At 59.5% G+C, this 12,129-nt stretch overlaps 1 protein-coding gene across 3 annotated transcripts in view; it reads left to right on the top strand.

The window, feature by feature from the left end:
• Window positions 1-4,638: 4,638 nt before the first annotated feature.
• ARHGAP27 (Rho GTPase activating protein 27) overlaps window positions 4,639-12,129 on the top strand; it is a gene marked incomplete at both ends in the record, with an annotated part of 28,702 nt that continues 21,211 nt past the window's right edge. For 2 of the 3 annotated variants that reach the window (XM_079725989.1, XM_079725988.1), the window contains one exon: window positions 4,642-5,298. In XM_079725989.1, the coding sequence (XP_079582115.1) occupies window positions 4,642-5,298 (657 nt within the window). Of the gene's footprint in view, window positions 5,299-12,129 lie in introns of all 3 variants that reach the window. The other variant, XM_079725990.1, reaches the window with a different exon arrangement.

Here is a 12,129-nt window from a genome sequence, read left to right as displayed (position 1 = left end):
TGAGCCCAGCCCTGTTTCCTCGGGCCTGTGAGTATATTCTGTATTCCAGAAGGTCCCTAGGAGGCAGCAGGAGTGAGGCCCTGGAGGAGCTCACTCTGGTCTGGCGGGGCCTGGCACGCCCCACTCCCCGCCCTCCCTGAGATCAGTAAGTAGCATTAGAGCTGACCCTCCCCCCTACCAAAAAGCTGCTGATGCTTTCAGATGAGTTGACTTTTAACACCCCCACCTCCAATGGGAAGCTGATGTGAACCTCAGTAGTGCCCACACTATTTTTAAAATTTCATTTTATGCAATAAACTGTTTCTAGTGAGGGGCCCTGGCCCTGAGAAGTGCTTTGCAATGTACCGAAGGAACTGCTGCGTGTGATTTTTGAATGATTTTGCAGTAAAGACCTGATCTTTCTAACCTGTGGTCTGGTTTCTGAATCTTTTTTTTTTTTAAATAAGTAATTCGGTTATTTTATTTATTTATTTAGGCCGTGCCACCTGGCATGCAGGATCTTAGTTCCCCAGACCAGGGATCGAACCCAGGTCCCCTGCAGTGGAAGCGCAGAGTTTTAACCACTGGACCGCCAGGGAAGTCCCTGGTTTCTGAATCTTAATGCTGCTGCTGACTGGGGGAGACCACAGGCCCTCGGTTACCATCTGATAGCCGCCCCTGCTCTCTTTGTCAGTCAAACCGTAGGCAACGGAGGGCAGGAGGAGGGTGGTTATTGGTAAACATTTGCAAAGCAGGGGGCTTGTGTGCCAGGAGTGGGCATGGAGAAGAGGGGAAGTAGTTCTTCAGTCTACCCCCGACCCTTGCCTCTGCCCGGAGTCAGCCCCCTTCCCCCACCATGGGATAGGATTTCAGGGCCTTTGGGGGAGCTTTACTTACATACGCTCATATAACTAATGAAGCTAATGCCTGAAATCCCACCGTGATGGCTTCTTTCCTGTTCCTTAAATGTCAAAGCACAGACTTCTGACACTGGAACATGTGAAACCATTTCCCACAGGGTTATTCAAGGCAAGAGAAGGGGCTCAGGAAGGAAAGGTTTGTGAGCAGAGCCCGATTCAGGGCTCATGGTTTTAGGGCTCAATGTGGCCTTTACTTGGCTGCCAACTTTCCTCTGAAGTTCCAGAAGAAGTCCCAGGGGTGGGGGTGGGGGGCGCCTGCAGGGGGAAGCCCGCCACTGCCCACTGTAAAGACAGAAGAAGGAAACAGACTAATTCCCAGGGAAATCAGGTTGCAGGAAAATGGGACTGAAAGATTCAGGTCTGCAGTTTCCTGTCCTTGAAGATGCCTCTCAGCCTTCGAGGGACCACTCACTCTCTGCCCATTGCATGAGCCCCAGCTTCCGTCAAGGGCACGTAGTGGTGGGCTCCGAGGAAACCTGAGGGACCTGGTGAGAGGGCTAGAGGAGGCGGACCCAGAGGAGGGCCAGGAGCACGTGACCTGTGTGCTGCCTTTGGACTCAATCATCCATCCATAGCAAGGTGTTTCTGAGAACACTTGTGTCTCCCTTCCCCCTCCTGCCTAAAGGAGGATGGGGGGGCGGGGATTGGAGACCTCAATTCAACCCCAAAGAGGAGGACGGCTCACCTCATAATAAAATTAGTGGTAATAACTAATGTGTGTTCTTAGAACGTGATCATAACAATACATTTGCTTAGTGCATCTCATTTAACCTTCACAGCAATCCTATGAAGTAGGTGTTATTATCCCCAGTTTATAGGAAAGAAAACTGAGATGCAGAGATAAGGTGAGCATCTTGAGTTCAAGCCCCAGGAGCCTGCTCTGAGCTTACCCTACGGACAGATTGGAGGAGCGCCTCTTCCCCCACAGGGATCAAGGCAAGGCAGTGGGGGAAGGGGGTGGAGAGCGGTGGAGGGAAATCTGGCCAGCAGTTGGTGAGAAGGCCTCCTCCCCTCTCATCCCACCATCCTGGTTCTGCTGCCTCCACCTCCGGGAGACCGCCAGGTGTGGCCCAGGATGCCGGGAGGTGCAGGGGAAGGGGTGGCGCCTCCGCTCCTCGGGCGCTGGCCCGTCCCAGAGGGGACAGGAAGCCAGGACACCGGGGATTGTCTCTCGGAGCCGCAACCCCAGTCCGGGAGGAAGTTCTGCCGGGTGCTCTCCGCCGGTGCCTCCCTCGCTATATTGTTGAACAGGAAACAGGGCAGCGTGGGAGCAGGGCGGTGGAGGAGGGAGCGCCGGACGCCGAGCCCCTGCGCGGCTGCCAGGACAAGTGGAGGCGAGGCCAGCGATCGGACACCCCGAGGTGCCAGGGTAGGGCCGGACTGGGCGGGGGTGCTGATCTGGGGCGGGGAAGGGGACCGCAGGTAGCGGGTCCTCACCCGGGAGCATCGCGAGCCAGCCCCCTTCGCACTGCGCTGGAGCCTGAGCTGCGCGGGCTCGGAAGGAGGGCCGCGCGGGACGGATCTTCCCCTCCGCCGGGAGGAGGTGGGAGGCGAAGGGCTGCCCTCCGTCCCGGGGCAGGAGGGGCGCAGGCCCAGGCCCCCAGCTTCGACCCAGGCGTTGGCGCCGCTGTGGCTCTTGTCTTGTCTCCCGGGCAGTGGACGCAGTGCACCTCCTGGTGACGGGTCCGTCCTCGCTCTCCAGGGATCCTCCCCGCCCCCCCATCCCTTCCGCTCTCTTCGCTCCCCCAGGGTCGGGAAAGAGCCGAGGGTTGGGTCCCCTCCCCACCCAGCCAGTGACCCTGCGCTCCGGGGAGCGTCCTGCTGTGGGAACCCCGCTCCAAGTTTTTCCAGGCCCGGCCAAGTTGCGTTCGGAAAGAGCCTGGGGAGGACGTAGATGGGACCGGAGCCGGTAGTGCCTGCAACCCGCACAGTTCAGGATGCAAATGGCCTTGCTCGGATTGGGAACGCGCCGGCACGACTGCAAGCCAGGGTCGAGCAGTCCCTAAGCAGCGCGCCCGCGGGACGCAGAGGCCCGCGGACAACGAATCTCGCGCGTAGGGGTGGGGCGGGGCAGAGTCGGGACGCCACCCTCCCTTGGATCCGCTCGCGACCCTCCAGCGCCCCTTCGGTCGCAGCCCTCCCTGCCCCTGCCCCTCCCTCTGGCCTTCTCCTGCGCCAGGCCCCGCCCCCAAAGTCCCCACCGGCCCAGGCAGACTTCTTCAGGCTCCTCCTCGCCCCTCCCAGACACAGCCGCTTTGCGAACTGAAGGCAGCCCTCTCCTTCTTTGCTCTCCTTGCCAGCTCCTCCTTCCCGAGGTCTTTCCAGCCTAGCTCTTTGAAGCCCCGCCCAAGGAGATGGCAGGGGCCTAACCTGCATACACCCGCCGGCTCCGCCCAGCCAGCCCATGGGCTCCGTGAGGTCAGCCCTGCCGACGTGAGTGAGCGCGGGGGTCCAGGGGAAGGTGGTGAGAAGGGGTGTCCCCCCACTAGGGTCTGGTGGCTTAGCTCCGGTCAGCTCAAGGACCCCGCCTCCAGGGCCCAGTGTGCTTAGTGACTCAGTTTACACCCCTTCCCCATCGGGGAAAGCTTGAGAAAGAGAAGGAGCGCTAGATCAGACCAGACCTTGTGCCTTGGATCCCTCAGACTCAGCAAGAGGCCAAGCTCCCAGCTGCTGGTCCCAGGTCACCTTTGTGGGTCAGTAGGTGTGGTCGATGTAAAGGCTTGGAGGGACCAGCCACACAGGCAGGCTTACAACTGGGCTCTGACTCCCTCCCCCAACATACCAAGGGCCAGACTGAGCTGGCGTGGAGGGGGGCGTGTTGTGGTGATCACTCCAGGAGAGCTTTGGAGGCCCCGGGGTACACCGCACGGGTAGTTACTGTCACAAAGTGCATTCCCTAGGGGCCATTCTCATGGGGCAATGTAGAGATCACAGGGCAGGGGGGCAGGCCGCAAGGCCGAGCCTCTCTCGGGAGGTGGAGATGGGAGCCAGAGAGCAGGGGGCGGTGCCGGTCGGTCTGGGCTGGCCGGGCTCCGGGTTCACGTCTGTGGCAAAGCCGCTGGGGAAGAAAAGAGCAACCGAGAGAACCGGTTCCCCCGGCCTCGGCAGTCGCGGCCCCTTACGCCAAGGCCCTTGGACTAAGCGGGGCAGGGACACTCCCAGACTAGAGCAAAGCGGGGGCCGCTCCTGGAGCCCGCGCCCCAACCCTGTCCCCGCGGGCCTCGGGCGCACACGCCTGGGGAGCGGGGTGCCAAGGGCGCAATTCCCTGAGGGCTGGAAGCGTCGGGGAGGGGTGGGACGGGGGTAATGGAATGGGCTATTCTTCCCACTTCACAGACGCGGAAACTGAGGCCCAGTCAACTTTTAGGCAAACGTGGTGTCGACTTTATCGCGGGCAATCACCCCCCATCTCTTTGAGCCAAAGCTTCCCTGGCTGTAAAGCTGGACCAGTATTACCCACAATCTCCCCACCAAGGGATAGAATTTTACAATCAACCAAGAGAATGAAAGGGCTGTCTTAATTCCATCACTGACTGTAAGAATGAGAACCTTAGAGATTATTTGATCCAAGTCCCCCGTTTTAGAGATAGGAAAACTGAGGCCTGAACGTACACAAACGATTGTAGCTTCGGTACTCGAACCCAAGTTTTCCGTCTCCCTAGTGCGGTGCGCTTCCCGGCTCGGCGGCCCTGACCTCCGCGCCCCTCCTCCTCGTTGCCCACAGGGACACGCCGCGGCCGCCATGGCGGCGGACGTCGAGGGGGACGTGTACGTGCTGGTGGAGCATCCCTTCGAGTACACGGGCAAGGACGGGCGCCGCGTTGCCATCCAGCCCAACGAGCGCTACCGACTGCTGCGCCGCAGCACGGAGCACTGGTGGCACGTGCGCAGCGAGCCCGGCGGCCGCCCCTTCTACCTTCCGGCGCAGTACGTGCGCGAGCTGCCGGCCCTCGGCCACCCTGCCCCCGCCCCGCAGCCGCCCGCGCGCCTTCCGGGTCCCGCAGACCCCGAACCGCTCGCTTATGACTACCGCTTCGTGAGAGCGTCGGCGCCCGCCGGTCCCGACGGCGCGCCCGCCGAGCCCCGGGGCCGCGCGGGCTCCATGCGCGGCCTACTTCGGCGCGGCGCAGCAACCCAGCGCCGAAGCCTGGCGCCCTGCCTGCCCGCCTGCCTGTACACGAGGCCCATGGCACCTGTGCGGCCCGCGCAGTCTTTGGACGACCTGGCCCGCACCGCCGCGCCCCCTGCCGGTCTCCTCGGGAGCGGGGGCAGCTTCAAGGCCTGCAGCGTGGCGGGCTCTTGGTTGTGCCCGCGGCCCCTGGCGCGCAGCAACTCCGAAAACGTCTACGAGGCCATCCAGGACGTGCGCGACCAGCCGCTGGAGCAGCACCCGGAGCAGGTACGCCACGGGGAACCGGGAGCGGGCAGACGGGCGGGAGTTACGCCCGCCGCGAGCGGCGGCGCTAGGAGACCCGCTCAGTCTTGCGTCGGGCTCCACGGAGCAGCGGTGTCCGCCGGGTTTGGACCGCTCACTCTGAGCCTGACTTTCCTCAACCACGAAACGAGAAGGGTACAGGCTCACTCACGATCTCTTACCTCCAATTCCCAAATGTCAAAGCTCCCTGGAGCCCAAAGGGTTTTTGTAACTCAGCTGATGGCAAACTTTGACTTGAACCGATGTGCGGCCGTGGACGGCCTTAATTTATCCCATTTAGTGTGAATATTCAAGTTTTGCTGCAGAAGTGCAAATAAACCCGATTACAGGCTGCTGCCCAAGCCTTGCTGGGAGAGTTATGTCACCCGTGGCAGGTGTGTGCGCCGGTTAACCTTCTAAAATCCGAACCATTCCGAAACGTATCCGGAATGAAATAGGGGACTGTGGACCTGCCGCCGCCGGCTCTACTGCCTCGCCTTTCTCACATGAGCTTGGGCGTCGGAGGAGATAATGGATGTGAAAGTCAGGGGTCTGCTTCCTTTTTTGACTGGTTCTAACATTTTAGTTCCTTTTTTTTTTTTTTTTGTAATTTCGATGGTTTTGTTTCAGAAAGAAGTCCAGTTATCTCAAGGATGTTCTTTTTGCCTCAGAATTTGGATATGTAAATTTGGGAAATTTTAAATTTTTATTTAAATATCATTTAAAATAAGAGCACCTTTTTAAAACTCTTACATCCTCAGAATCCTTCGGCGGCCTGGACTTCTTCAAGTTTAGGGACTTTTCAGGGAGAGGTGGGGGGGGGTGGAGGGCACAGGCCCCCTCTGACATGTGCCACATCTGACAGCTGTGTAATTATGGGCAATCCACTTCCTCTCTCAGGGTCTCAGTTCGTGTTTAGATCAAGTGGGTAGGGGATGGACGACCCCTGCAGCTTGTGAGTCTCTGATTTCCTTTTTTGGACCCAATATGATGACAATAAATATTGATGCCTGCCACGTGCAGGGACTGGATCTGGGAAGAAAGAGGCACCGTCCCCATCTGTGAGTTCCTGGGTCTTCCCTCCGCCCGGTATCGTTATGGTGCAGTGTTCAGGCTTTGAGGCAGAGACTCGAATTTGACTCTGCTGGGTCACCTGCCAGCTCCTGACAAGCCGCTTCATTCCCCCGGCCACGATGCCCTCTTGTGTACATGCAGAACAATATCAAAGGATTCGAGGCGTTGAGAGCCTTAAACGAGGTGAAGCGTGGAAGTGCTTGGCACGTAGTAGGCGGTCAGCCAAGACTGGCTGAGGTCCCACTGGGTATCTTTTCCTCCGGGTGCACGCCACCTTTGCTAAGGTTTCTGCAAGGGCCAACCCGCCCCCTGGTGGCCAGAGCGGAGAACAGCATGCGGTGGGTGGGGAAGGAGATAGGGACCCAGACCCGGAGCGGGGAGAGTTGCGGGGGCGGAGCGGGGGCGGAGCAGGGATGGGGCGAATCCTTCAGCCAAGCGCCTCTGCTAACCCACCAGACAGCTCCTCTGGAATACATGGCTGGATGCCAGCACCCCTTCCCCGGCGCCCCTCCGTTTCCTGAGCAGGCTCTCGGCGGCGCACTCCGGGGCCTCTCCACATTCTCTTTCCTTGTGATGGTGGGAATGTCTGTCTGGCCCTTGGAGGTGCACTCCTCCATCCTTGAGGTGAGGGACTGGCCTTGCTCTCTGAACCCAGCATCTGGCATAGGGCCTGGCCCAGAGCCTTGCCGAATGTGTTGAAGAGGGACGGGGAGAGCCAGCCCCCTTACCATGAGCCGGGGCTCTGCAGGTCTGCCCAAGGGGCTCCACCCATGAGCCCAGGACCAAGATGGGAGAAAGAGGGAGAGGAGACACCCCCCCACCCCACTCCCCGCATCCTGGTACCTCCTGAGAAGAGAAATCACCCCAGGAGCCAGGGTCACTGCCCCTCCTTCCTGTAGCTGCGGCAGCTGCAGTGGTGTATTAGGAGTATGTGGACACAGGTGACGATGGCGGTAGGGCTTGTACAGGGAGGAACTGGGGTGTCTCCCAGACACCTGGGTTTTGGCAGAGAGGCTCTGCCCAGTCCCACTTCTGGCCCTAATTCACTGTGTGACCTCAACAAGTCACTTAGCATCTCTGGTCCTGTTTCCTCCCCTGTGTAATGGGTATAATACCACACTCCCTGTGACTGTGCTTTACTCGAGTGTCAGCTGTGAGCCTCCCTTGACACCCCATCCCTGACAAACGCCAGGGGTGGGCAGGTGGCTCCCTCCTGGGAAGGAAATCCCACCCTGCTCTCAGTTGCTCAAGGTAGAATTTAGAGAAGCAGTTTCCTGAAAGGTGAGCCTGCCTGTTTTCTCCTTGGAGGCTGCAGGAGAAGCAGGTCCTACCTTTCCCCTCCGTTCACTACATGTGAATGGACTGAACACCTGCCAAGCACCAGGTGAGCCTTTGGATCTAAAGGTGACTGAGGCACAGCTCCAGCTCTGAGGGGTTCACTGTCTGGGATGGGAGATTGGGAGGAGGGGACAGCTGCTTCAGTGCCTGACACAGGCCACCTGTGATGGAGCTACACTCGGGGCGCGTGGGCAGAGGTGGAGGTGCGGGAAGATGCGGCACCTTTGGGGCCTTACAGCTGGGGCTCAGGAATGGGGGCTTGGGGTCGGGAGTGGATGGTGTCTTGCTGAGCGTGGGCTCATGGGCTCTTGCCAGGAATTTGGACTTTATCCTGCAGCTGTTGGAAGGCTTTCAGCAGAGAAGGGAGGGGGATTGAGGAAAAACCCCTGTGGCTGGGCCTTGGAGAATGACGAGGACCTTCATGGTCTCCCAGGCACGCAGTGATAATGGGAGATTTGGGAGGTAGACTCGGCAGGACCTGGTGGCTGATGGGTCGAGGGGGTGGGTGGGAAATCAGGAGGAGCTCCAGTCTCCCAGTCTGCACACTGGGGCAGACAGTGGTGCTGTTCACAGCCGGGATAACTGGGGAGGCAGGGGTGGAGGAAAGACGCGGTGCCCACTTTGGCCCTGCCTGGTCCAGTAAGCAGTCGGATAGCTGGGGCTGCCATCCAGGAGGAGACCTTCAGCCTGTGATGGAGGAGCCATGGGTGTGGAGAGAATGTGGACTTGGGGATAGGAGCACCTGAACAGCCTTGGGGCCACTGCATTTGGGTGACTGACAGAGGGTGGAGAGAGGATCATAAGGGGAAAGAACAGTCAGGGAACAAGGAGGAAGAGCAGGAGAGTGCTGGCCCAGAAGCCGAGGGGAAGTGCCCAGAGAAAAGGGCAGTTAGATGAAGGCCATCGAACATTTATCGGTAGTGGCCACCAGAAGGTCAGCGGCCACCTTATCAGAAGCTGGTCAAGGGATTGCTGAAGGCAGAGAGCAAAGGGTCAGAGAAATGAAGGTGAGGACACAGAGAGCATGTAGACAACTCTCAGAAGCTTAGCAGGGAGGGAGACCCGTGTGGTCAGATGCGGGTGCAGATCTAGGGTGGAGACTCCCCCGAATCTCAGTGAAGGTGCAGGAAGAGGGGGGGGCTGAGGATGGTGAGGAGGTCTTGAAGGGATGAGATCCCAGGAGAAAGGAGTGAGGGAGGGACCCAGAGCAGAGGGGAAGGGACCTGCTTCCTCTGAGGAGGAGCAAGGATGTGTGCGTGGAGGTGACATGGGGTCATTGGCGGGGTAGGAACAGTGTCCACTTGATGGACCATTGGACAAGCGGAGATGGTGGCGAGGAGGGCAGGACAATTGGCAGAGGCAAGGACTGTCCCCGCCAGAAGAGAGGAGCCTGTACCACGTGGGGCATTTCATAGCCTCGTCATTAACCATTCACTTGGCTGGGGAAGCACACAGTGAGCATCTAGCGTGTGCTGGCCACTGGGACACAAAGCACGGTAAGACATGACAGTCCCTGTGCCAAAGGGGCTAATGGTCCTGTGGGCTCTCAAAGACTCATCCTCCCAGCAGCCCGGAAGGCAGGCATGGGTACCCCCCAACGTTTGTCCCGAGTACAAACAGAGGTTCAAAGAGCTTTAGTGACTGGCCAAAGGTCACACGACCAGGAGGTAGCTGCTTCCAGAGCAGTTCCAGGCCTCCAGACCCCAAACCCCACCCTGACTACCAGGCTCAGTCTCAGCCAGGTGGCTTTCAGGCTTGGCCACCCTGTTCTCAGCAAGGACAGTACAAACCCAACGCAAAGAAGTGTTCACTTCTGGGTATTTTTTGGCGGCACCGCGCGGCTTGCGGGATCTTAGTTCCCTGACCAGGGATTGAACCCTGGGCCCCTGACAGTGGAAGCGCCGAGTCCTAACCACTGGATCGCCAGGGAATTCCCAAGTGTTCACTTTTCTGTGTGCTCCGTATGTGCCCAGCCGTGGGCATGGGGGCACGGAGGAGGCAGGGATTCCAAACGCCCCCCTTGAGAATGAGATGTCCCAGGAGGGGCCAGAAGCACACCCTTCTGAGGCGGGCGGGAGGTGAGCTGGGGGCTGTATCCCGCCAGCCACGCACACCCGCCGGCAGGCACCCTGAGAGCCCAGGGAAGCCTGGTGAGGAAGGGGCCTCTGAGACTCCTCCCCCGTGGCTGCTGCGGGGTCACCCCTGGGCGAGGGGCCGTCCGGACTCTGGGGTTTCAGGGTGTGGTCACCATCGCTGCCCCAAGATGACTCAGAGGTGGGAAGGCCCAGGCTGGCCACCTGAACTGGAGCCCGCCCCTGCTGCTGGGGCATTGGCCCCAGGGAGGAAGGCGTTACAGCCCTGGCCTCTGCAGCTGCTTATGCAAACAGCCCAGGAGGCACTGCACCTGAGCGGGTTCTGGACTGGAAGGAACCCCAGGGCCTTCGTTGCTCCCTCCTCCTCTGCCAGGAACTGTGAGTGACCTTTCGCCTCCCAAGGAGTTGGGACCCTGGGGGGAGGAGGGGCGTGCCACAGTGGTTTTCCCACGCTCTCCCCGACTCCCCTCCCGGCCTTTCCCTGTACCCTAGAACCCACCCGGTGACCCCTGCTGCCAGGTGCCCCACTCTGCTCTCTGGATCCCAGCCCTGGCACGCACTCCCTGGGACAGACTCCAGGGCCAGCCCCAGGCAGCTGTGATGGAGATAAGGGAACTGGCCTTGGGCTGACCCACCTGGATCCCCCTTTGGGACCAGCCAGGGGGCCTTCTAAAACGGGGGGCTGGTAAGAACAGGGGAGCCGAGGCCAAGCGAAGGACCTACTGAGTCCCCTTGTCCATACGCCCTCCTTCCAACAACTCAGCCCACCCCCACCCAGCAAGGGCAGCTGCCCTGGGGTGGCCCAGCTACTTTCTTGACACGTGGCCTGAACTTACCCTCCCCGTGACTCACCTGCAGCCCCAGGCTGACCCGGGAGCCCCACTGCCCAGCCTATGACCTGGTTTGGGAAAGAGCAGGTTCTTGGGGAGCTCCCTCCCATCCTCACCCCGCATTCCTGCCCACTGAGAGGCCCCCCTGCCCACTGCCCCCAAGGCAGAAAGGAGCAACCTCCCACCCTGCAGACTGTTGTCACTGGGTGATTCCCCCGCTCCCCCAGCCTGGGCCTCATTTCACCCGGTTCCCTTCAGCCCCCAGGCCTCCTGAGACGACCCCGTGGCAAGCCCACCTGCCTCCCCGCTTCCTTCCTGGGCTCCGGCAGCTGGCCTCACTCTGTATCTATTTTCTCTGCCCTTCCTGGAGCTTTTGGTCCAACAGTGGGAGGGGTCAGGCAGTCGGTACTGAAAGCCAGCCCCGATGGCCAGTCAGTGCCAGGTCCCGGGCATGGGAAAGCCCATGATCATGACCGGAGGTAGCTGATGATCAGAACATGGCCAAGGTTCCACGGCAGAGTGTTGGGGAGATTTGGAGCTGGATCTAAGTGGATCAGCGAGGGGATAGCTGATGTTGGCTGGTGTTGAGGGAAATGGGGCTCCCGGCGCTGCGTCCCGGGAAGGGGTGCTTGCTAAAATTCGGAGACTGTTTCCAAATTGAGGAAGGACTGTGGTGTTGAGGGGATTTCCAGAGCTACTGTCTAGGCAAGGTGAGGCCTGCAGGACCCTTTGTCCAGCCCAGGCTCTGGGCTCCATGGTGCCGCCCTGCATCCTCTCCTTGACCTGCCTGGAGGTCCCCCGGGAGCATGAAGGTGAGTGGGCCAGGACTCCATGTCTAGGCTTCATGTCTGTCCTGGAGGCTGGGCCCACTTGGGCCCGAGAGAGGAAGCCCAGAAGGGACCTGCCTCCAGACCCTGACAGCCACCTTCACTCCTCATTATACACTGGAGCGCTCCTTGCCTTGTCTGAACTTGTAAATTACTGTTTCCCTATAAAAATAGTTTAACCCCATTGCAAATATTTGGATAAAGGGGCGGGAGGGGGAACTTCAATCTAATGATTTAGGATTTGGGTTTCTCTCCATCCATTCTGCTTTCCTAGGCTTACATGTTGGGGAGTTTTACAGGCATCCCAGTGTGCTGACAATTATGCTGTACTTTTTCACTTCCACGTTCCTTGATTCAGTAAATGGCAGGTGATGTTACCAGGCTCTGGGAGACAATGAAAAATCAGAGGTGGTCCCTGCCCTCAGGTAGCTTACTGTCCAGGGGGAGAGATTGACAAGTAAATGACAGTTACAGTATCTTGTGGCGAATGCCACTGCACGGTGCTGTGGGGGGCACGTCCGAGAAGCCCCCCTCCCGGGATCTCTCAGGCGAGAGGGAAATCTACAATCCTCCTGTCCAGGGAGGGGATGTCAGAGGTGAATCCTAACGGTTTCTACAGTTCAGCCTCCTGCAAAACCTTCTGGACCTGGTGCT

This window comes from Hyperoodon ampullatus, assembly GCF_949752795.1.
Source record: "Hyperoodon ampullatus genome assembly, chromosome: 19".
In the NCBI taxonomy this organism is placed as follows: domain Eukaryota; kingdom Metazoa; phylum Chordata; class Mammalia; order Artiodactyla; family Ziphiidae; genus Hyperoodon; species Hyperoodon ampullatus.
The sequence above is the reverse complement of the archived record's forward strand: the minus strand, read 5'-3'. Positions and strand labels throughout refer to the sequence as shown.